At 48.1% G+C, this 25964-nt stretch overlaps 1 protein-coding gene across 1 annotated transcript; it reads left to right on the top strand.

The window, feature by feature from the left end:
• Positions 1-2875: 2875 nt before the first annotated feature.
• CCDC105 (coiled-coil domain containing 105) lies at positions 2876-15701 on the top strand. The gene is made up of 7 exons (XM_003275843.4): positions 2876-3780; positions 6059-6163; positions 12890-13088; positions 13782-13948; positions 14045-14140; positions 14246-14359; positions 15303-15701. Exons 1-7 carry the CDS (start codon positions 3211-3213, stop codon positions 15549-15551), a joined length of 1500 nt encoding a protein of 499 aa, XP_003275891.1. The 5' UTR covers positions 2876-3210; the 3' UTR covers positions 15552-15701.
• Positions 15702-25964: the final 10263 nt, after the last annotated feature.

The following is a 25964-nucleotide window of genomic DNA, read 5'->3' as shown; positions in this document are numbered from 1 at the left end:
CAGACACCGAGGATACAAGACTAGCATGCTTCCTGCTCTAGAGGCTCTTAGAGTCAATCATCAGAGAAATGCCAATTACAATCACAATGAGAGGCTGGGCACGGTGGCTCACGCCTGTAGTCCCAGCACTTTGGGGGGCCGAGGCAGGTGGATCATCTGAGGTCAGGAGTTTGAGACCAGCCTGGCTAACATGGTGAAACCCCATTTCTACTAAAAATACAAAAATTAGCTGGGTGTGGTGGCGCGTATCTGTAATCCCAGCTACTCGGGAGGCTGAGGCAGAAGAATCGCTTGAACCCAGGAAGCAGAGGTTGCAGTGAGTCGAGATCATGCCACTGCACTCCAGCTTGTGCAACAAGATCAAAAATCTGCCTAAACACACACACACACACACACACACACACACACACACACACACACACACAGTGAGTCTGGGTGCAGTGGCTCAGGCTTATAATCTCACCATTTTGGGAGGCTGAGGTGGGAGGATTGCTTGAGCCCAGGAGTTTGAGACCAGCCTGGGCAATGTTAGCAAGACTCTGTCTCTACACAAAATTTAAAAATTAGCCAAGTGCAGTGGCGTGCGCCTATAGTCCCCGCTTCTTGGGAGACTGAGGCAGAAGGATGGCTTGATATCAGGAGTTGGAGGCTGCAGTGAACCAAGATCCCCCCACTGCACTCCAGCCTGGGCCACGAAGTGGGGCTCAGTCTCCTTAGAAAAAGATATATATATATATGCAGAATATCCATTATTTTAAAAGTAAAAAAAAAAAAAAAAAAACAGAGGTTGGCAAGGATGCAGAGAAAAGGGAAAGCTTATACACTGTTGGTGGGGTTGCAAATTAGTACAGCCTCTAGGGAAACAGATGGCAATTTCTCAAAGAACTAAAAATAGAACGGCCCTTTGATCCAGCAATCCCACTGCTGGGTATATACCTAAAGGAAAAGAAATCATTATATTAAAAAGACATCCACACTTACATGTTGACGGCAGCACTATTCACTGTAGCAAAGTTATGGAATCAACTTATGTGCCCATTAACAGATGATTGGATGTTAAAATATGGTATACAAGCTGGGTGCAGTGATTCCCCCCTGTAATCTCAGCATTTTGGGAGGTCGAGGAAGTCGAAGTGCTTGAGTCCAGGAGTTCGAAACCAACCTGGGTAACATGGTAAAAACCCCATCTCTACTGAAAAAACAAAAATAATTAGCGTGGTGGCAGGCACATGTAATTTCAGCTATTCAGGAGGCCAAGGTGATAGAATCACCTGAGCCTGGGAGGCAGAGGTTGCAGTGAGCCGAGCACTGCATCATGCCACTGCACTGCAGCCTGGGAAATTGGAGTGAGACCTTGTCTCAAATATATAAATATATATAATATACATATATGCTATCTAAAGAGATCACATAGATATGCTATCTAGATAGCATATATATATCAGATACAAATGCCCTATAAATAGCATATCTACCACATATCTAGATAGCATATATATATATCACACAGATATGCTATCTAAAGAGCATATATATAGCATATCTATACCAAATACATATGCCCTATATATAGCACATCTATCACATAGATATGCTATCTAAATAGCATATATATCACATAGATATCTATATATCTAGAAATATCATATATATGCTACCTAGATAACATATATATCACATAGATATCCTATCTAGATAGCATATATATAGCATATATGTCACATGCATGTGCTGTATATATAGCAGATATATATCACATATATATGCCGTGGAATACTTACTCAGCCATAAAAAACAGTGAAATCATGTCTTCTGCAGCAACATGGAGGGAACTAGAGGCCATTATCCTAAGTGAAATGACAGAGAAATAGAAAGTCAAAAAAACTCATGTTCTCACTTCTAAGTGGAAGCTAAACCATGGGTACACATTGACAAACAGAGTGGAAAACGGACATTGGAGGCTCCCGTAGGTAGGAGGGTGAGAAGGGGGTGAGGGATACAGTACTACCTATTGGCTACAATGTACACTATTCGGGTGATGGCTGCACTAAAAGCCTAGTCTTCACCACTACGAAATATATCCATGTAGCAAAACTGCACTTGTACCCCAAATCCATAAAAATAAAATTTTTTAAAAGGCTCTTAATTCTTCTAGGGCAAGTGAGAGATGCCCAAAAGTTAAAAAATAAACCAATAAATGAATAAGATAATTTCAGATAGCTGTGAGTGCCATGAAGACACGAAAGAAAATGTAAGACTAGGCCAGGCGTGGTGGCTCATGCCTGTAATGCCAGCACTTTGGGAAGCCGAGGCAGGAGAATCACGAGGTCAGGAGTTCGAGACCAGCCTGGCCAACATGGCGAAACCCCATCTCTACTAAAAAAAAAAAAAATACAAAAAAATAGCTAGGCATGGTGGTGGGCGCCTGTAAGCCCAGCTACTCAGGAGACTGAGGCAGGAGAATCTCTTGAACCCGAGAGGTGAAGATTGCAGTGAGCCCAGATTGCACCACTGCACTCCAGCCCAGGCGACAGTGTAAGACTCTGTCAAAAAAAAAAAAAAAAAAAGAAAGAAAGAAAGAAAGAGAGAAAAGAAAAGAAAAGAAAAAAAGAAAAGAAAAGAAAAGAAAAAGTAAGACTAAAAGAGCTACTTTCGGGTAGTCAAGAACACCAAGAACCCAGCCAGCAAAAATCTGAATACTGCAAAGTGGCCAGCCATGGGAGTATTCTACCAGTGGGAACAGCAAGTCCCAAGCTTCCAAGTGGGAAAGCGCTTAGGACATCCTGAAGCTGAAAGAAGGGCCATGTGCTAGAAGGTAACGGTGATGGGAATGCCTGGTGAGAAGCCTGGCCCGTCTTCCATGCTTACTGACATGCGACAGAGTGTGACCTAGACAGCCGGAAGCGCCTAGGACATCCTAAAGCTGGAAGAAGGGCCATGTTGATGGAAGCAACGGTGAGAGGGATGCTAGATGGGCTCTTTCTCAAGGAGTCAGGATGCCAACGCACTTAGGCCAAGTTCCAAAGCCAAGACTCCATCCTACTCCTCCCCCCACCTCTAGAATTCCACCTTCTTTGTTGAGCCCATCGCTATGGTGACGGGCGCTCTCAGTACACTCTCTCCACAGGCCAGGAAAGAGTTGTGTGTCTTTGGGGTCCCTTCCGCTCCGCCTAGAGGTCCCCGGCCAGGCCGAGAGACCAAGCAGGGACCATGCGCGTATTGGCACCCCCGGCTGAGCGCAGCCAGGACACACGCGTTGGGGCCTCAGCATGGCGCGAGGCAGCTCAGGCCATGGCGAGGACCGCGCACACTCTGACCGATCGCTGCGGGCAGGAGGCGGTGACCATGTGGCAGCCCAAGGACAGCGTGCTGGACCCGAACGTGGCCCACCACCTCGGCCGCGCCGCCTACATCCAGCCCTGGCGCTTCCACGTGGAGATGATCAAAGGCGGCGGCACCTTGGAGAAGCCGCCGCCAGGCGAGGGCGTCACGCTGTGGAAGGGCAAGATGAAGCCGCCCGCCTGGTACGCCCGCCTGCCGCTACCCTTGCACCGCAAAGCGCGCGCCCTGCAGACCACCCAGGTGGTGCACGCGCACGCGCGTGGAGCGCGACTCACCGCCGCCCGCCTCGGCCGCGCGCAGCACCAGATTAACGGGCGGGTGCAACAGCTGCAGCGCCAGCGCGAGGTCACCGACCACAGGCTCAGCGAAGTGCGAAAGGGTCTGCTGATTAACCAGCAGAGCGTCAAGCTGCGGGGCTACAGGCCCAAGTCTGAGAAGGTGAGACCCTTCCCCCCGCCCCCAACCCCAGCCTAATTGCAAAGACTAAGGCCTCCGCTATGCGGTGTTCAGCCCCGGAAAAACCCTTTCCATACTTTGGGAGGCCGAGGCTGGTTGATCACCTGAGGTCAGGAGTTAGAGACCAGCCTGACCAACATGGTGAAACCCCCGTCTCTACTAAAAATACAAAATTAGCCGGGCCTGGTGGTGCATGCCTGTAATCTCAGCTACTTGGGAGGCTGAGGCAGGAGAATCACTTGAACCCGGGAGGCAGAGGTTGCAGTGAGCCGAGATCGTGCCATTGCACTCCAGCCTGGGCAACAAGAGCAAAACTCCATCTGAAAAAAAAAAAAAAAAATCTTTCCATAGAGAGAATACCCAACTCCAGTGAATAAGGGCACAAGAAGATGAAGGCCGGGTGCAGTAGCTCACGTCTGTAATCCCAGCACTTCGGGAGGCCTAGGTGGGAGGACTGCTTGAGGCCAGGCCTTCCAGGTTGCAGTGAACTATGATGGCACCACTGTGCTCCAGCCTGGGTGACAGATGAGAACCTGTCTCTACCAAAAATTTTAAGAAGTTAGCTGGGTGTGTTGGTGCACACCTGTAATCCCAGCATTTGGGGATGCTGAGGCAGGAGGATCGCTTGAGGCCAGGAGTTGGAGACCAGCCTGAGCAGCACAGTGAGACCTGTCTCTACAAAAAAAAAAAAAATGTTTTAATGGCCCAGCGTGGTGGCATACAGTTATGATCCCAGCTATTTGGAGGCTGAGACAGGAGGATTGCTTAAGCCCAAGAGTTTGAGGCTGCAGTAAGCTATAATCAGGCCAACGCAAACCAGCCTGGGCAACACAGTGAGATCCCATCTCTCCAAAAATTGGAGGTAAATTAGCCACCTTTGGTAGTTTGTGCTTGTAATCCCAGCACTTCAGGAGGCCAAGGCAGGAGGATTGCTTGAGGCCAGGAGTTTAAGACCAACCTGGACAACACAGCAAGACCCTGTCTGCACCAAAGTTCAAAAAAAATAGCCAGCATGGTGGTGCATGCCTCTAGTCCCAGTTACTTGGGAGGCTGAGGCAGGAGGATTGTTTGAGCTCAGGAGTTCAAGGCTGTAGTGAAATATGATAGGGCCACCACACTTCAGCCTGGGAGATAGTAAGACTCAAAAACAAACAAACAAAAAAAGATGATGGAGACAGGCCCAGGAAGAGATGCCCAAGCCCCCAAGACCCAAAGAGTGAGCCCTGCCCAAGGAGATGAGATCCTCAGCTTCCCTGCCCCAGAGGAGAAAATTATCCAAATCTCCCAGCCAGGGAGGGAGAGTGAAGCCCCTGATTCAGACTCCATGAAAATCTCCCCAAAAAGTAAAACCCACAGCCCTCAGCCCAGGCATAAAATCATCCACCTAGACCCCAGGCCCAGAGGGTAAGACCCTTCCATAGGTGTGAGACCCTCAGTGCCCCAGTCCTAGTGAAAACACACTCCCAACTCCCAGCTGAGGAGAGCAGTTGATACCCTGGTCCCAACCCAGGTGAAACTCCCCCCAGAATGTTGAATAAAACCCAACTCCCCTGGCTTCAGGAAGTGAAAATCCACACCTCCAGGCCTCATCTGTGGTGAAAGGAAGAAGTCCTCCCTACAGAGAGAGACTTCAGACTCCTAACCCTCACACCCAAAGGTTAAGCCCCCATCCAGGGAGAAAGAGTGAGACTTCTAGTACCAGTCCTGGTGAAATCTTCCCCTGAAAGTGAAACCTCAAATCCCCACCCCAAAAGGTACAAAAATTCCTGCCTCCCGGGGGAGAGATGAGAGCCCACTCACAGAATGGGATTCCTACCCTCAGCCCCCAGAACCAAATATTAAGACTCCAAAAAGGTAAACCCTCATCATCCCTGTGGTATGATCCCTCCACCTGCAGCCAGGGAGAGGAGGTAAGACCATCAATGAGGAAGGAGTGCCCAGCTCCCAGCCTCAGGGGGTGAGAACAACCCTCCCCCAAGTTGAGACACCTTCATCTCAGCCCCCTGGGCTCCTATCTGTAAATGAGAGACACCCTCAACCTCAAGCTCCAGAGAGCAAGACGCCCCAGGTGAGAGAGCCCACTGAAAAGATCAAACCTTCTCAAAGAGTGAGACACCCCACCCAAAGGATGAGAGTACCCCCAACTTCATCCTTCAAACTCAGAGTTTATGAGGCTGGCAAACCCTCTACCACCAGGGAAAGAGGAATCTCTTCCCAGCCCTTTCCCAATGATGTGAGGGATTCTCTCCTTGTTTTCTAGGTCCCTGACAAAGCTGACAGTATGCTTACGTGGGAGAAAGAGGAGCTGAAAAGCATGAAGAGGAAAATGGAGAGAGATATGGAAAAATCAGAGGTCCTACTCAAGGTTAGGGGTGCCTGGGGACAAGTTACAGGGGCTGGAGGGGGATCCCTGGCTGCCTAATGGACAAACCGCTCTGACCTGGGGACTGTCACAATAGCAATTCCTTCAAGCCACACTGACCAGATGTTCATTGCATTTCACTTTGCGAAATGGAAAAAGTGAGGCTGTGAGAGATGAAGTTGGGTCTCAGAATAACAACGAACACCCACTCTGTACCAAACCCTTCACAGTCATTGAATCCACTCCTTAAGACTGTCCTGTGAAGCAGAAACTATGATTTCCTCATTAGAGATGGGAAACTTGAGACTCAGAGAGACGACCTCACCTAACGAGCAAAGCCATCAATGACAACCCTGCGGTTTCAGCCCAGGTGACTGGAGTCTAGCTCTTTGCACTCTAACACGTGCTCTAGCTTCAGCCAGATTTGATCTCTCGCTGCATCCTTCACACTTGCAATGAGAACTTCTTCATGAGGGCAAAAATGAAGGGGGAAGAGCAGACAAACTTCAGGGGGCCTTTGGGACCTGTTAAGGTTCGCTGGCAACTTGTGTACTTTCGACTCATCCCTTTGATAAATACTAATCTGGTACCTGCTTCCCAGGCACCGGGCTTGGCATCATAGATAAAGTGATGACTGAGAAAGAACTAGTCTTGTCCTTGAAGAGTTAACATTCTAAAGGTATTCAAAGAAAATACAGGCTGGGGACTTGTTTTATTTCCTATTGTGAGATTGAACTGTCGAGTCTTTTACTGTTGTTGAACTTTCCTTGCTTTTATATAGAAAGCTCCTCAGCTAGACTACATTTTAAAAAGCATTGGACCTTGAAGGCAGATACAGTACTAAATTATATTTCACGTAGCAAAACTCAGTAAGGTTGTGTTGACTGGGGAGTGGGGAGGAGGGGAGAAGAAGGGACAGGCTGGGGGACGAGGGTGTGGACAAGGCAGGAGACTCAGGAGCTGGTGAAACGCTGTCCGTGGTGCTGAATTGGAATAGGGCATATCTTCTGGCCGCTGTCATATTCCTTTAAATCTGATGATTCCTGAAATATCCTTCCAGGAAGTTGGAGGCAGAGAATGGAGAAGCCCCTGAGGATGGACGTGGGAGCAAAGGGCTATAAAGAGGGAAATGGATCATGCCCATAATCCCAGTACTTTGGGAGGCCAAGGCAGGAGGATTGCTTCTTGAGGCCAGAAGTTCAAGACCAGCCTGGGCAACATAGCAAGGCCTCATCTCTATTTTAAAATAAAATAAAACTAGCCAGGCACAGTTGCACGTGTCTGCAGTCCCTATTCAGGAGGCTGAGGGAGGAGGATTGCTTGAATCCTGGAGTTCAAGGCTGCAGTGAGCCATGATCATACCTCTGCACTCCAGCCTGGGTGATAGAGGAAGACCCCATCTCTGCAAGAGTGAGAGAGAGAGGTGGGAAAGGACAGATATAGATAGAAACAGAGATAGGCTGCTTGGCAGGACCTAGTCTGAATATTGCTGGAGAAAAATACTTACCACCAATCAGATTTGTTTCAACTTAAAATCATGAAGTCAAACCTCAAATTGGCACTCAAGCCTTTCCCAGATACCTCGCCTTAAGTCACTAGAAGACTTGCTGACCTGCGTGGCAAGTGATTTCATACCTTCTCTTCCTTTAGTCCTCTCCAGCTCCCTGTGCCTTCCTTGCTCTACAGTGATTTCAATGAAAACCACCAAAGGGAACCTCTCTCATTTTTCCTCTGTCAATCCTATAATTCCACCCTTCCACCCTTCTCCTGAATCATCAACATTTCCTTCTCTCTTGGCTCATTGTCACCAGTGAACAAAGGGAGAGTTATTCTTTCATGGGTACAGATCTGTTGGGATGATTAAAAATTTCTGGAGATGGATTGCAATCCAGCCTGGAAGACAGAGCAAGATTCTATATAAATGAATGAAGGAAGGAGGGAAGAAACAGAACAGGTAAAATTAATCTCCAAGTCAGCTTACTGGAGATGATGGTTGTACAAATACACTTAATGCCACTAAACTGTACACTTAACAAGGTTAAAATAGCAACATGTTATATCTATTTTACTACAATAAAAAGCCCACCTCTCTTGATCTACATGCCCCTCTAGATACCCATTTCTCTAGTCCACTGGATCTTATTTGCATACGTCAACTTGCTCATGTTGACTCCAGGCAGGCTCCTCAGCTAAACTGCATTTGAACAAGCATTGGACCTTGAAGGCAGATACAGTACTAAATTATATTTCATGTAGCAAAGCTCAGTAAGGATATGTTGAGTGGGGGGTGGGGAGGAAGGGAGAAGAAGGGACAGGCTGAGGGTCGAGGGTGTGGACGACGTAGGAGACTCAGGGGCTGGTGGAATGCTGTCCGTAGTGCTGAACTGGACAGCTGTCCTTTTTTTTTTTTTTTTTTTTTTTTTTTTTTTGAGTCATCTCTATTGCCCAGGCTGGAGTGCAGTGGTGTGGCGTGATCTCAGCTCACTGCAACCTCCGCCTCCCGAGTTCAAGCAATTCTCCCACCTCAGCCTCCCGAGTAGCTGGGATTACAGGTGCCTGCCACCACACCTGGCTAATTTTTGTATTTTTAGTAGAAACATGGTTTCTCCATGTTGGCCAGGCTGATCTCAAACTCCTGACCTTGTGATCCACCTGCCTCGGCCTCCCAAAGTGCTAGGATTACAGGCATGAGCCACTGCACCTGGCCTGGACGGCTGTCTTGCTGGTCACTGTATCCCCACCACCTGGCACATCGCCTGGCATCAGTAGGGGTTTAATTAATATTTGAATTCATGAACAAAAGACTTTTTAAGCCAAATCAATAAGTCTCGAAGTTATCATATTCAGAGAAAGAAGCTGGACATAAAGTGTGCACCCTGTAAGATTCCATTTATGTGAAGTTTTAGATTCAGCAAGGGTTTTCTTCAGTTGGTAAATGCTTTCAGCCTTGTGTGCTGTGCAGTTTCTGTCACAACTACTCAACTTGGCCAGTGTGCCATGAAAACAACCAGAAGTGATATGCATATGAATGGGCATGACTGTGTTTCAATAAAATTTTACTTACAAAAACAGGTCTGCCATCCACAGGGTGGAAATTTATCAACTCCTTAAGAACAGGCAAAACTTGGCTGGGTGCAGTGGCTCACATCTGTTATTCCAGCACTTTTGGAGGCCCGAACAGGAGAGCTGCTTGGGGCCAGGAGTCTGAGGCCAGGAATTTGAAGCCAGCTTGCACAACATAGCAAGATATCATCTCTACAAAAATGTTTAAAAAATAACTGAGCATGATTAGCATGCACCTGTAGTCCTAGCTATTTAGGAGGCTGAGCTGAGAGGATCTCTTGAGCCCAGGAGTTTGAGGCTACAGTGAGCCAGGATCATGCCACTGCAATCCAGCCTGGGAGACAGAGCAAGATTCTATATAAATAAATGAAGGAAGGAAGGACTAAAACAGGTAAAACTAATCTCCAAGTCAGCTTACTAGAGGGGGTCAGGGAGGGAGAGAGGAAAGGGGAGCCAGAGAAATGTATGGCATGATGGAAATATTTTATATCTTGATGGAGAGTGTTTATACGGGTGTATACATGTGCAAATGACTTGTTTTGATATAACTCTCAAATAATTGCAAATATCAAAGGAATATGATATGCTTCATTTTATTGTGGAGGAAGTAAGATTTCGATGGCAGGATGCTGTCCAGATGAGATACAGCCTGGTGGGAGGGGGGAACTCAGAGAATAGCAGTCCCTCAATATTGATCAGAGCAGAGGAAGGGAGACTTCAAGGCTAGAGGTGGGGATGGGATGAGTGCCAGTTGCGAATCAAGGGGGTGACACAGGAAGATCAAGATGTGGGTATAGTGAGTGCCAGCTCTCCATGTTACAGTGGGGAAATGCATGAGACAGGCTGCTTTCTCAGGGTGCCAGAACAGAGCCAGGCACAGAAACCAAGCAACTGACACCCAGCACCGGGAAGCTGTTGCTGTCTCTTACTGCTCCCCTCACCCCACCCTCAAAGAGTCACTGAAGCCTTCTGAACTGGATAAGGAGGTAGGAGATGTCTGCGCTTCAACTTGGAAATTGCTTCTTCCCAAGAACACCAACAAGAGCTGGAAAGGGGCCGGGTGTGGTGGCTCACACCTGTAATTCCAATACTTTGGGAGGCTGAGGCAGGAGGATCACTTGGGCCCAGGAGTTCAAGACCAGCCTGAGCAACATAGCAAGACCCTGTCTCAAAATAAAAGAACAGGAAAGGGTCAAGAATGAAGTGATGAAGGAAACCAATTTCTCAGAACCAATCCATATCCCAGCACTTTGGGAGGCTGAGGTGGGTGGATCACCTGAGGTCAGAAATTTGAGACCAGCCTGGCCAACATAGCAAAACCCTGTCTCTACTAAAAAAATACAAAAATTAGCTGGGTGTGGTGGTACATGCCTGTAATCCTAGCTACTCGTGAGGCCAAAGCAGGAGAATCCTTTGAACCCGGGAGGCAGAGGTTTCAGTGAGCCAAGATAGCACCATTGCATGATCTGTCTGGAAGTGAGCAGACTCACTCACTTTTACCTGATTATTATGCGCAGTGCCATAAACAGAAGACAACTTTGTGAATAAAAAAGTGATTTTAAGACATTTCTCTAGCTGGACACAGCAGCTCACGCCTGTAATTCCAGCACTTTGAGAGCCCAAGGTGGGTGGATCACTTGAGCCCAGGAGTTTGAGACCAGCCTGGACAACATAGTAAGACCTCGTCCCTACAAAAATTAGAAAAACAAACTAGCCAGTGTGGTGGCATGTGCCTGTGTCCCTGCTACTTGGGAGGCTGAGGTGGGAGGATCGCTTGAGCACAGGATGTCCAGGCTGCTGTGAGCTGTGATCATGCCACTGCACTCCAGCCTGGGAGACTGAGTGAGACCCTATCTCAAAACATATATAGATAGATAGATTAGATAGATAGATAGATAGATAGATAGATAGATAGATAGATATAGATATTTATATAGATAGATAGATAGATATAGATATATAATTTCCCTGGATTACCTGACATCCAAGTGAACACCCATCACCTGGGAAAAATGTAAGCAGAATTGCCTGACCTTTGACTCTTATTTCCACGTTCCCATACCTTAACACACCTTCCCTTCTCTAAAAGCCACATTTGAGGGAATGTCTATTCAGCACCACCAACTCATCCATGTGTTTATCTGTAATGGCTATTGAGGAGATTGTACTGTTCATGGTTGTTTTTGTTTTTGTTTTAAGACAGGGTCTGACTCTGTTGCCCAGGCTAGAGTGCAGTGGTGCAATCATGGCTCACTGCAGCTTCAACCTCCTAGGCTCAGATGACCCTCCCACTTCAGCCTCCTGAGGAGCTAGGATTACAGACGTGAATCACCACGACTTGCTAATTTTTTGCTTTTTTGTAGAGATGGAGTTTCACCATGTGGCCCAGGCTGTTCTCGAACTCCCAGGCTCAAGCAGTCCTCCCACCTTGGCCTCCCAAAGTGCTGGAATTAGAGGCATAATCCACCGCACCCAGCCTGAATGCAGTGATTTTTTCAGTGTGTTCATAGGTCAAAACATCAAGTTGTACACCTTAAATAAATACAATTTTTATTTGTCAATTATACCTCAATAAAGCTGGGAAAATTAAGTGGAAAAGAATACATTTTAAATGAACTTACTACAAAAAAAGATAAGTATGTGAGGAAATGGATATGTTAATTAGCTTGATAACATCCTTCCACATTGCATACACAGATCAAAGCATCACATTGCATACCATAAATATATACAATTATTATTTTTCAATTGAAAACAAAAATTTAAGTAAAATAATAAAGTAAACCTTGAGGGGTGGTGTGATGTGAGTCAAAGGAGGAAAACAAATCATTTTTTCATAAGACATAGACATGTCTCTCCTAAAAAAGATTTCATGAAAGAAAATATTTATCTGGAACATTGGGGAAATGAGTTAAATAAAAAAATATTTCCAGGACAGGCACAGTGGCTCATGCCTGCAATCCTAAAACTTTGGGAGGCTGAGGCAGGAGGATTGCTTGAGCCTAGGAGTTTGAGACCAGCCTAGGCAACATAGTGAGACTCTGTCCTTACAAAAAAATAAATAAATAATACAAATTAGCTGTCTCAGGAGGCTGAAGCAAGAGGATCGCTTGAGCCCAGGAGGTTGAGGCTGCAGTGAGTTATGGTTGCACCACTGCACTACAACCTGTGCAACAGAGTGAGACTGTGTCTCAAAAGAAAAGAAGAAAAAAATATATATATATAGGCACACTGCCTCAAGCCTGCAATTCCAACACTTTGGAAGGTCAAAGCAGGAAGATAGCTTGAAGCCAGGAGCTCAAGACCAGCCTGGACAACATAGCCAGACCACTTCTCTACAAAAAAGTTTTAAAAATAGCAGGGCATGGTGCTTTACTCCTATAGTCCCAGCTACTCAGGAGGCTGAGGCAGGAGGATCACTTGAGCCCGGGATGTTGAGGCTCTAGTGAGCTATGGTGGCACCACTGCATTCCAGCCTGGATGACAGAGCAAGATTTTGTCTCCAAAAAAAAAAAAAAAAAAGAGAGACAGGGTCGGTTTCTGTTTAGAGGTAGAAATGCTTTACAGCCTATAAGGCTCAAGCCTGCAGCAGAGAAATCACTTTCATCCAGTTCCCTCAACCTCCCAGTTCTCACTCTGCCTTCTCCTCCTCCCTTCCCCACCTAGACCCTGGCCTCCTGCCGAGACACCCTGAACTTCTGCTTCAAGGAGCGGCTCCAAGCCGTGGACCTCATGAACCAGCCTCTGGACAAGGTTCTGGAGCAGGCCGGACGCCACTCATGGGTGAACCTCTCCCGGGCCCCCACCCCACGCGCGCAGGGTCAGAAAACGCCTCCTCCAGACCCTGTGGGCACTTATACCCCTGGTAGGAATCCACTGTATTGGGTCGTACTGGTGCCCACCCAGATCCGTTGACTGTCAGTGCAGCCTCTCGCCCACTTAGCTGTCCCTTTCCTGGGAAATAGCCCTAGAGTCAATGGGAGGACTGAAAGCCTATCTTGCTGAGCACACATTGTCACTCAGCTTTTCCCCCTGTGCTCTCCTGCCCACACTCACTGAGGACTCAGTCATTCACAGGCTCTGCTTTTTTATTTTTTTTCTTTGAGATGGAGTCTCGCTCTGTCACCCAGGCTGGAGTGCAATGGCCTGATCTCAGCTCACCGCAACCTCCGCCTCCCAGGTTCAAGTGATTCTCCTGCCTCGGCCTCCTGAGCAGCTGGGATTACAGGCGCCCGCCACCACGCCCGGCTAATTTTTGTATTTTTAGTAGAGGCGGGGGTTTCACCATGTTGGCCAGGCTGGTCTCGAACTCCTGACCTCGGGTGATCCACCCGCCTCAGCCTCCCAAAGTGCTGGGATTACAGGTTACAGGCTCTGCTTCTAAGGAAACCAACCCAAGACGCTGCTTACACTATCCCCCGCGCCCCCTGGACTTTCACCCAGTCCCTCAATAAAACTCCCTCGCCCAGGGCCCACCACCACCTGAGAATAGAGAGAGGGACAGGGGCTCTGGGAACGGAAGGCTTAGCACCCCCATGCGCATCCTGGGCATTTGCAGCGTGTGCCTTGGCGCTAAACGAAGCTAAGCGGTTGTTGGTCGAGTCCAAGGACACCTTGGTGGAAATGGCAAAGAACGAGGTGGACGTCCGGGAGCAACAGCTGCAGATAAGCGACCGCGTGTGCGCCTCGCTGGCGCAGAAGGCGAGCGAGACCTTGGAGCTGAAGGTGAGCGCATTACCTGCGGCTGCGGGAGAGGGTGGGACAGGGGAGGAGAGAGGGACTGGGAGCCAGCGTGATCCCCCTGCGTTTCCCTGCCCCCAGGAAAGATTAAATATGACGTTAGGACTGATGAGGGGAACTATCCACCGGTGTACGAAATATAACCAAGAGATGTACACCACCCATGGTCTCATCAAGGTACGGTTCGGGGTGAGAGCCTTTGGGGGTGGAGGCGGGGGTGGAGACAGCGGTGCGGGTAAGTGGAGGCTGGGTTTCAATGCGCTTGCACATCGCACCCACCAGGGTCCTCTGTCGAAAGTTCACCTGGAGACCGCAGAAAAGCTGGACAGACCCCTGGTTCGCATGTACCAGAGACACGTGGGCACCCAACTGCCTGAGGCTGCGCGCCTCGCACAGGTAAACCCCCTCCGCCATACCCCTCTAGGCGCAGCCCCGCCAATGGTAAGGCTCCTTCCTCAAACACATCTGGACCACGTATGATCCCCCGCTCACCCAAGTCGGCCTGTCCTTCAACTCCTGCCACGAAGTGGGGAGGCGGGGGCTTCAGTACCCACACCTGGCTCAAATAAGTCCCCTCAACCCTGTCCTCCCCCCTCACACACACCCTCACTGTCCCGCTCTGGCCTTAGTCTCTCTAACCTGTAAAATGAGGAGCACGTCAGCACCCACTTCAAATGGTGGTGGTGAGGACAGATGAGTTCATGCATGAAAGGCGTGTAGCATGGCACCTGCATAGAATACCCTTAAAGCAGCCAAGCTGTTATTGTCAATATTATTATTATTATTATTATTATTATTATTATTTGAGACAGAGTCTCGCTCTGTCGCCCAGGCTGGAGTGCAGTGGTGCAATCTTGGCTCACTGCAACCTTCACCCCCGGGGTTCAAGCGATTCTCCTGCCTCAGCCTCCTGAGTAGCTGGGATTACAGGTGCGTGCCACCACACCTAGCTAATTTTTGTATTTTTAGTAGAGACAGAGTTCTGCTATGTTGGCCAAGCTGGTCTTGAACTCCTGACCTCAGGTGATCCGCCCGCCTCGGCCTCCCAAAGCGCTGGGATTACAGGTGTGAGCCACCGCGTCCGGCCCTGAGTTGTTATTATTAAGCACCCTTCTTAAGGAGGATCCTTCCTACACATCTTGACTAGATGCATTCCCCTCCCTCAGCCTGCCCTGTCGCGGTTTTGTTTTTTTTTTCCAGGCACACCTGGCCCACTCAGATGTGTTCCCCTCCTCAGCTGTGTTCCTTACACACACACCTGGCGCAGGTGTGCCTGCCCACCGCAGGTAGCTCCCTGCCATCTGCTCTGGCTCACGGGTCTGCCCTGCTCCCTTTCCAGGGCACCGACAAGCTGCAGCGCCACATCAAGTACCTGGAAAAGAACCTGGACGAGATGCTCGCCACGCACAAGAACCTCACCTGGGGCCTCAACTGCAAGAACATCGGGCATGAGGTGGACAACAACGTGGTGCGACTGCGCCTGCGCCAGCGGCAACCGCACGTGTGCTACGAGCAGGCGCAGCGCCTGGTTAAGGACTGGGATCCGCGCACGCCACCGCCGCTCAGCAAGAGCAGCGCCGACCCCTAGTGACCCCAGCGTCCCCCGCCCCAGCCGGCTGGTTGGATGCTGGCTGGCACCTCAGAGAGCAGACACAGCCCCATGGCCCTCCCTCTCCCCTGACGCACCCTCCCTCTAAGCACCCTCTAGGAGAATTTTAATTAAAAATAACAATAATTATCACGTATTAGGCACCTACTGTATGTCAACCACTTACCCTAGGACACGTCATAGGCAGCATATCCTGGTAGTTAATACGGTGAATTTGGGTGCCAGATAGCTGGGATTTAAATTCCAGCTTCCCAGTTTCAAGCTATGTGGCCTTCGATAAGTCACTGTCCCTCTCTGGCTTTGGTCTCTCCAACCTGTAAAATGAGGAGCATGACAGCATCCACTTCAAATGCTGGTTGTAGGCGGGGTGCGGTGGCTCACGCCTGTAATCCAAGCACCTTGGGAGGCCGAAGCAGGCGGATCACCTGAGGTCAGGAGTTCGAGACCAGCCTGGCCAACATGGTGAAACCCCGTCTTTACTAAAAATACAAAAATTAGCTGGGCCTGGTGGTGCGCACCTGTAATCCCAGCTACTAGGGAGGCTGAGACAGGAGAATTGCTTGAACCCAGGAGGCGGAGGTTGCAGTGAGCTGAGATCAAGCCACTGCACTCCAGCCTGAGTGACAAGAGCGAGACTCCGCCTCAAAAAAAAAAAAGGTGGCTGTGAGGACAGATGAGTTCATGCATGAAAGCCCTATACTATGGCGGCTGCATAGTATATCCTCAAGGCACCTGAGCTGTTACTATTGGCATCTCCATTTTACAGTTGAGGAAACAGGCACAGAGAGGCTGTGCAGCTTGCCCAAGGTCACACAGGAAGTAGCAAAGCTGGAATTTTCATTCCAGACTCAAGAGCCTGCACTCTAAGTGGAACTTCTAGGAGCTCTGCTCTGTCCTACCCCATGCGGTGTCTGGTCCTGAGCCCAGCACTGAGAATAAATCAGTGAGCAGGGCTGATGTGGTCCTCACCCTCAGGGAGGTCACAGGTTGATCCGGTGCAGCTAACATCATCCATCTGGGTGTGGCTCTGGTTCAGGTCCTTCTAGGTATTCCAGTAGCCTCTTGGACACCCCACCATCACAGGACCCCTCACACTGAGCTGTGATTCTTATCTGCTCTTCCCAGGAAGATCCAGGGTGTTGCACACATACAGAAGGAATGTGCATTACAGCCACAGGTATCTCCTAAGCAACTGCTCTGTGTCAAAGGCTGTGTGAGGTGCCAGGGATACAGCAAGGATGTGTCCCTCCGTCGTGGAGCTCACAGTGTATATGCCGAGAATGGCCCTCACAAATGTTGGTATCCTTTTGGCAAAGCCAGCCAATCATATGGACCTAAGCACCAACATTTAGCAGAGAAGAAAATGAAGCTCAATTTTCTTCTCATTTTCCCAGGGTTACACAGCCAGAGGTGGGTAAAGCAAGATTTGAACCTGTCATGCTCCACATCTCAAGCAGGGACCAGGATCTGAATGAGTCCCTAAAACAGGAGAATGGAGATTGGGTAAATTATGGCCATTGGACAGAAAAACTCACGGGCAAAAAAAGAGAGCCATCTGCCCAGGAAGACAGAGCTGGGTAGGAGTTCAGCCGGGGCTCAGCTCCATTGGTCTGACTCAGAAGCATTGTGTGTCACAGCCAGATCCCTTATGTCAAGACGGACTCTACAGCTTGGGGGTTACAGGCCCCCAGTCTCCCCGGGGCTCAGACTCCCACATAAACTGTTCTTCTTCAAGCACTTCTTCCCAGTACCAATCAAGATATCAACAAGAAACAGCACACTCTATTTGAAAGAAGTTTAAGGGCCGGGTGCAGTGGCTCACACCTGTAATCCCAGTGCTTAGGGAAGCTGAGGCGGGCAGATCATTTAAGGTCAGAAGTTCAAGACCAGCCTGGCCAACATGGTGAAACTCTGCCTCTACTAAAAATACAAAAATTAGCCAGGCCTGGTGGCGGGAGCCTGTAGTCCCAGCTACTCAGGAACGCTGAGGCAGGAGAATTCTTGAATCCCAGAGGTGGAGGTTGTAGTGAGCTGAGATCGCCCCACTACACTCCAGCCTGGGTGACAGAGTGAGACTCTGCCTCAAAAAAAAAAAAAAAAAAAAGAGAGAGAGAGAAAGAAGTGTAAGAAAGAGACCACAGTTGATCCTCATTATCCCCAAATTTACTTGCTAATTCACTTACCGAAATTTATTTGTCACTTCAAAATCAGTACTTGTAGTGCTTTCACGATCATTTATTTGCAGGCATGCACAGAGTCGTGAAAACACTTTTAGCCACGTGATGTGCACACTGCCCCTCTGAGGTCAAACAAGGTGATGCTGCCTTTTTGCACCAGCTCTCTTACCGTAAACAAGTGTCTTTGTTGCAGCCTATTTCGCATCTCTCTCTCTCTTTTTTTGTGCATTTTGTTGGTGGTTTTTGCTGTTTAAAATGGCTTCCAGGGGTTAGTGCTGAAGTGCTGTCTGTCCACTGTCCCTGAGCACAAGAAGGCTGAAATGTGTCTTAGGGGAAGGATACATGTGTTAGATAAGCTTCATTCAGGCATGCATTATAGTGCTGTGGCCGTGACCTCCATGTGCATGAATTCATCACACATATTAAATGAGGTGTCTTTTTTTTTTTTTTTTTGAGACAGAGTCTCACTCTTTTTGCCCAGGCTGGAGTGCAGTGGTGTAATTTTGGCTCATTGCAACCTCCACCTCCTGTGTTCAAACGATTCTCCTGCCTCAGCTTCCCAAGTAGCTGGAATTACACACACATACTGCCACACACAGCTAATTTTTGTATTTTTAGTAGAGGCAGGGTTTCACTATATTGGCCAGGCTGCTCTCGAACTTCCGACCTCAAGTGAACTTCCGACCACCCGCCTCGGCCTCCCAAAGTGCTGGGATTACAGGCATGAGCCACCGCACCCGGCCAAATAAGGTCTCTTTAAATAGAAACACCTAAAACAAGGTTATGTCTTGATTCGTTGACAAAAGGGCTGTGACCACAGGCTCACAGAAACCTAATCCTGTATCACCCCATGAGCCATGGTTCAGCGTTCACTGATTCAGTGTGCGTGGTGGAATAACAGGAATTAACTGTGTTTGCAAAGGTGTGGGCAGCTAGTAGGGAAACCTCAAAGGATAGCTAGCATAATATCCACATGCCAGTGATTGCGGGGAGACTTTTCCACCTGTGGGTCTGAAGGGAAAGGGCTGTTAGCAGACGGGAGCATGTAACTCTGTGATGCTGCAGTGTAGATGCTGGGAAATGCCCCTACCCACCTCTCTGTCCATTGGCCAGTGTCCCCTATGGGCTGAACCATCCTGCTGACTTTTGACCCTCAAGCAGGTCCTTCCCGGAGCTGGGTATTATCCCTTTACCCTCACCTTTGCCCATCCTGATGCCCAGAAATCTTGCATAGGATGCAAATGCTCCCCTTGCAAGCAATGTCTTGCCTGGGGTTTGCAGCCTGCCACCCTCATCCTTGCTGTCACCGCCCCAGTTTGTGACCTCAGCTCACACAATGTCCCCAAACAGCATTTGCACAATTCCCCCCATTGCCTCAGAGCTGAGATTTCAGCCGCTGCCCCAGATGTGAGTCCTGTGCACCCAGCAAGCTTCTTCATGACACCATGAGGTGGGTGTCATCATCCCAACCTTAGAGATGAAGAAATAGGCTCAAAGCAGTACAAAATGTATAGATGCCACCACCCAGCAAGTAAGGGGCTAAGTGTGGGCTGTAAAAACTGTAGGCAGGGCAGGCACGGTGGCTCATGCCTGTAATCCCAGCACTTTGGGAGGTCAAGGCTGGCAGATCATTTGAGGTCAGGAGTCCAAGACCAGCCTGGCCAGCACGGTGAAACCCTGTCTTTACTTTAAAAAATGCAAAAATTAGCTGCACATGCTGGCACACACCTGTAGTCCCAACTACTCAGCAGGCTGAGGCAGGCTTGAACCCAGGAGGCAGAGGTTGCAGTGAGCCAAGATCACACCACTGCACTCCAACATGGCCAAAAGAGCAAGACTCTGTCTCAAAAAAAAAAACAAAAAACTGTAGGGAGCCCCCTTACCCCCTAGAAGTCCTCCTGGCTGGACACAGTGGCTCACACCTGTAATCGCAGCACTTTGGGAGGCTGAGGTGGAAGGATTGCTTGAGTCCAGAAGATTGAGACAAGCCTGGGAAACACAGTGAGACCCTCATCTCTACAAAAAAAGTTTACAAAATTAGCTGGGCATGGTGGCCCATGCCTATAGTCACAGCTGCTTGGGAGGCTGAGGCAAGAGGATTGCTTGAGCCCAGGAGTCTGAGGCTGCAGTGAGCTGTGATCACACCACTGCACTCCAGCCTGGGTGACAGAGCAAGATTCTATCTAAAAAAAAAAAAAGTCCTCCCATGCCCCTCAAACAATGATCAGGTATCACCTGCATGAGAACACCTACATGCACCAGGTTCCAGGGTCACACTCCAGACCTACGGAATCGGAATCTCAGAAGGCAAAGCACAAAAATCCGCATTGCTCACAAGATTTCTAGGAGGGTCCAATGCACACCAATGCTTGAAGTGCATTGCCTGCTGTTGCCAGTTTCCCAGGGCTGACTTCTGCATTGGGCATAGTAAACACTAATGAAATAGCCCACAAAAAATATTTTTATTGTAATTTATTTCTTCTTCTTTTTTTTTTTTTTTTTTTTTTTTTTGAGACAGAGTCTCGCTCTGTCGCCCAGGCTGGAGTGCAGCGGTGCAATCTCGGCTCATTGCAACCTCCGCCTCCCAGGTTCAAGCGATTCTCCTGCCTCAGCCTCCCGAGTAACTGGGATTACAGGCACCCACCACCATGTCCAGCTAATTTTTTGTATTTTTAGTGGAGACGGGGTTTCACCATGTTGATCAGGCTGGTCTCAAACTCCTAACTTCAGGTGATCTGCCCACCTCAGCCTCAAAGTGCTGGGATTACAGGCGTGAGCCACTGTGCCCGACCTGTAGTTTCTTTTTAAATCAGAAGAAAAACATGAATATAATAATAAATATATGACATATTTCACTGTATGTTATTTATGTGATACACAATTTATATTCATCTCTATACCAATATAGGGGTGTTTTTCACGTTTTGGGGGTTTTGGGGGGTTTTTCAGACAGGATCTCACTCTGACACCCAGCCTGGAGTGCAGTGGCATAACCATAGCTCACTGCAGCTTCAAACTTCTGAGCTCAAGTGAGCCTCCTGTCTCGGCCTCCTGAGTAGCTGGGACTACAGATGCATGCCCCCACATCTGGCTAATTTTTGTATTTTTTTGTAGAGATGGGGTCTTTCTCTGTTGCCCAGGCTGGTCTCGAACTCCTGGCTTCAAGTGATCCTCCCACCTTGGCCTCCCAGAGTGCTGAGAGTAGAAGCATGAGCCACTGCACCTTGCCTTTTCAATTTTTTTTTCATTGTGGTAAACTACACATAACAAAATTTACCCTCTTAACCATTTTTAAGTGTTCAGTTCAGCAGCATTAAGTACATTCACAGTATTGTGCAACCTTCACCACCATCCATCTCCAGAACTCTTTAAATCTTGCAAAACAGAAAGTCTATACCCTTTAAACGATAACCACTCCTTTCCTCCTCTTCATCTCCCAACCCCTGGCAACCACTGATACCACGGATACCACTTTCCAGATATGACTTTGACTATTCTAGGTACCTCACATAAGCTACATCAGTAAAGTTTTATTTATTTATTTATTTTTGATGGAAGAAGGAACTCACAAAGGTAAATGTGCCTCAGGCCCATAAAACCCAGAATTTGGCCCTACAACTTCCCCTTAAAATATTGGGCACATTCCTCTCATTCATGTATTTATTTTACTTATTTAATTTATTAATTTTTTATTTTTTGAGACAGCTTTTCACTCTTGTTGCCCCGGCTGGAGTGCAATGGCGCGATCTCCACTCACTGCAACCTCTGCCTCCTGGGTTCAAGCGATTCTCCTGCCTCAGCCTCCAGTATAGCTGGGATTACAGGCATGCGCCACCACACCCAGCTAATTTTTGTGTTTTTGTTAGAGACGGGGTTTCATTGTGTTGGTCAGGCTGGTCTCGATCTCCTGATGTCAGATGATCCGCCTGCCTAGGCCTCCCAAAGTGCTGGAATTACAGGTGTGAGCCACCACTCCTGGCTGACATTGGGTAAATATTTGAGTGAATACACGAACAAATAAACAGATAAAGTTTGCAGAGTGTTACTGTGTGCATTGCCTTATTTAATTTTCCACTTTAGACCTGGAAAGTTCCCTTTGTAATCATCCAGTTCATCATGCTTTGCTGTCTTCCTTGCTATCTTTCCAATTTTCCTGGAAAGTGAGAAACTGACATGGGGAAGCAAGCAGCACAGCATCCGCTGTGGGAGAGATGCAGACATGGGCTTGACCCTTTAGAGCTGTGTTACCTCGGGCAACTTGCTCAACCTCTCTGACCCTCTGTTTTCTTGACCTATAAAACTGTGGGCAAGGCATGGTGGCTCAGTGAGCCTGTAATCCCAGCACTTTGGGAGGCCAAGGCAGGTGAATCACCTGAGGTCAGGAGTTTGAGACCAGCCTGACTAATGTAGTGAAACCCCATCTCTACTAAAAATACAAAAGTAGCCAGGTGTGGTGGCGGGCACCTGTAACCTCAGCTACTCGGGAGGCTGAGGCAGGAGGATCATTTGAACCTGGGAGGTGGAGGTTGCAGTGAGTGGAGATTGCAGCACTGCACTCCAGCCTGCGCGACAGAGCGAGACTCTGTCTCAAAAAAAATTAATAAATAAGATAAAATAAAATAAATAAATAAATAAAATAAAACTGGATGATAAAAGTACCTCTCTCATCAAGTTGCTGGGAGGATCCATTAAGACAATGGGGTTTTTCATTTAGTTCAGGGCCTGGCATGGGGGGAGGTCTCCACACATGGTTTATGCTCTTTTTGTTTATCAAAATGACATTCACATAAAATGAGCCATCTTAAAGTTAGTGGCATTTGGTGAATTCACAATTGTTGTGCAACCAACGCCTCTATCTAGTTCCAAGGTATTTACATCCCCCTAAAAAGGAGACCCTGTGCCCATCACCAGTCACTCCTTATTTCGCTCTAAGAAAGACCTTACTGCTTCTAACCATGGAGGCCATGCTTTGCAAAGTAGTGAGTTCCCTGGCCAAGAAGCAATCAAGCACGGGCTATAATTTTTCAGGGAGCCTCACACAGGACTAAAACAGTGGGTTTTTTTGTTTTGTTTTTTTTTTAAGAGCGTCTCGCTCTGTCACCCAAGCTGGGGTGCAGTGGTGTGATCTCAGCTCACTGCAACCTCCGCCTCCCGGGTTCAAGCGATTCTCTTGCCTCAGCCTCCCAAGTAGCTGGGACTACAGGCGTGTGCCACCATGCCCAGCTAATTTTTATATTTTTAGTAGAGACAGGGTTTCACCATGTTGGCCAGGGTGGTCTTGAACTCCTGACCTCAAGTGATCCTCCAGCCTTGGCCTCCCAAGGTGCTGGGATTACGGGTGCGAGCCACTGCACCCGGCCTAAAGTAGTGTTTCTTGACCAGGCGATTCTCCCACTACTCTTGGGGACATTTGGCAATGTCTGGAGACATTTTTGGTTGTCACAACTGGGGATGGAGTATCTTGCCGGCATCTATTGGGTAGAGGCCAGGGATCCTCCAAAATATCCCACAGTGGACAGGGCAGCTTCCTGCCATGACAAAGAAATCCTCAGTTGAAAATGTCCATTGCATCATGGTTGAGAAACCCCACACCAAACTAAGATAACTCATAATCATCTTCAAAGTCAAAAACTCTTGAACAAAGCCTGGAAGTAGAGACAGGAGCATATTGGGATTGGTTATTTCAGTGCATTCTTCTTCCCATCTATAGGGACACTCCAAGGTCTCATCACCAAGTATTTCTTCCACCTAAAACTCTAGGATATCTGGGGGAATGAGCAGCTCTCTCCATCAAGTCCAAATGTGTTGTGATATGGTTTGGCTGTGTCCCCATCCAAATCTCATCTTGATTTGTAGCTCCCACACTTCCCATGTGTCATGGGAGGGACATCTTACACGGTGGCAGGTAAGATGATTAATTTACTATAGCTTCCGCATTGTATTCCAAAATAACTGTCCCAGCACCCCTCCTCATGCCTGTGGTCAGCAGGAAGAAGGAAGGAGGAAGGAAGAAGGAACAGACATGTTCCTCCCCTTTAAGGGCATGACCTGGAAGTTGTACATACAACTTCTGCTCACTTCCTATTGTCTAGTACTTAGTCACATGGCTACCTCGAGTTGCAAAGGAGCCTGGGAGACATAATCTTTAGCTTGGTGGTCATATGCCAAACTCATATTTATATAACTCTACCACTAGATGCAGTACGGATTTGGGGGAAACTTGAGGTTTTCGTGCCACTCTTCATCCATCAACAAAGAATACTTGAGGCTGCAGACTTGAGGAAATGCTTGAAAGATGGAATGAGGAGTTGAGTGATCTAGGGAACAGGTTGACCATGAATGAAGTAGGGACAAATCTTTCAGTCCCAACAAAGTATTTAGTTCATGGAATTCTGCAGAGGATGGTGACGCACTTTCTAGAACCTAGAAATGGGAAAGGGCCCAATCACCTCATTTTACAAATGAAGCTGCTGAAACCCAGAAAGGAGAAGCAATTTCATTTAGGTCTTTCACTGAGTTTGTAGCAGCTCAGGGCTAAAATTGAGGTCCCTGACTCCATTCTCAGTGCCCTCTTCACAACTCCATTCATCCTCTAGAGCTGTAGACTGAGAAAGCAAACCATGAGGTTTGTGGCTTTGACATGAAGGAAGCAGGACACTGCTAGATCCTTGAGGAGGCATATCTTGGCTAAGAATAGGCTGAGAGGGCATGGAGAATCCACTGAGACCCGTTGTGGCTATGGAACTATATTCTGGCCAAGTAAATGAAAGTAGAAGGGATACGTGAAATATTCCAGCAATTCCTTTAAAGGAAAGGAACGTGCTTCTTTCCCCTTCCCCTTTCCTCTTTCTTCCCAACTGGAACATAGGATGTGATGACAGGAGCTGAAGCAACCACTTTGGGTCACATGGTAAAGATACATGTTCAGGGAAGCAGAGCAACAAAATAGAGAAAGTTTGGCTCTGTGGTGATTACTGAGCCTCCACTACAGCTCTGAGGTATCTGTCTGTATTTCTGCATGAAAGAAAAAAATATAATTCTATTTCTTAAGTCAGTTACATATGTGTGTGTATGTGTATATATATATGTGTATATATATATGCGTATATATATATGTACATATTTTTTTGAGACAGAGTCTCACTCTGTCACCCAGGCTGGAGTGCAGTGGCACGATTTCAGCTCATTCAACCTCTGCCTCCCAAGTTCAAGCGATTCTCCTGCCTCAGCCTCCCAAATAGCTAGGATTACAGGTGCCCACCACCACACCCAGCTATTTTTTGTAGTTTTAGTAGAGATGGGGTTTCGCCATGTTGGCCAGGCTGGTCTCAAACTCCTGACCCCATGTGATCCACCCACCTTGGCCTCCCAAAGTGCTGGGATTACAGGCGTGAGCCACTGCGCCCGGCCCCGTTACTTGTATTCTATAAGACTTCCAAATTTATAAGTAATATATGGGGTCGGGAGGGGGCGGATTATTTCTTTCAGTTCCCACATTGTGTTAGTAGAAGTCCAGGGTCCCCTTTGCCTCTCCACCTCCAGAGGCATAACCATGGACCACTAAGCAGCTCTCTCCTCCCACCTCCCCCAGTTCATCACTAGAGTCATCTACTGACCTAACCATATGTCCCTGCAGAGCATTGTATCTCTGTTTGGTAAGACCCAAAAGGGGGTTTAATGATCCCTGTTGTTTGTTTGTTTGTTTGAGATGCAGTCTTGCTCTGTTGCCAGGCTGGAGTGCAGTGGCACGATCTCGACTCACTGCAACCTCTGCCTCCCAGGTTCAAGCGATTCTCCTTCCTCAGTCTCCTGAGTAGCTGGGACTAGAGGCGTGTGCCACCACATCCAGCTAATTTTTGTATTTTTAGTAGAGACAGGGTTTCACCATGTTGGTCAAGCTGTTCTTGAACTCCTGACCTCGTGATCTGCCTGCCTCAACCTCCCAAAGTGCTTGGATTACAGGCGTGAGCCACTGCACCTGGCCAATGATCCTTGTTTTACAGGGTAAGTTCTGAGTGCCAGAGGGGGCTAGGAAGGGCAGAGTCATCTTGCTCTGAAAAGCCCCTGCATACTTGTCCAGCCTCACCTCTCCTCCCTCTATGCTGCAGGAAGTATTAGAGAATGTGGATTCTGGAGTCAGCTATCAGTTCAAATTGTGATGTGGGTGATTATTAATTGAGAGACCTTGGCCAAACTATTTAAACTCTCTGTGCCT

This window comes from Nomascus leucogenys, chromosome 10, assembly GCF_006542625.1.
Source record: "Nomascus leucogenys isolate Asia chromosome 10, Asia_NLE_v1, whole genome shotgun sequence".
NCBI classification, from domain to species: domain Eukaryota; kingdom Metazoa; phylum Chordata; class Mammalia; order Primates; family Hylobatidae; genus Nomascus; species Nomascus leucogenys.
This window is presented reverse-complemented; position numbering and strand designations above follow the sequence as displayed.

Coding starts and splice junctions, on each gene's coding strand:
- CCDC105 (XM_003275843.4), top strand. CDS start 3,211: ATGCGCGTATTGGCACCCCCGGCTGAGCGCAGCCAGGACACACGCGTT. Junction 13,089..13,781: donor TGTGGGCACTTATACCCCTG/GTAGGAATCCAC, acceptor GGGCATTTGCAG/CGTGTGCCTTGGCGCTAAAC. Junction 14,360..15,302: donor AGGCTGCGCGCCTCGCACAG/GTAAACCCCCTC, acceptor CTCCCTTTCCAG/GGCACCGACAAGCTGCAGCG.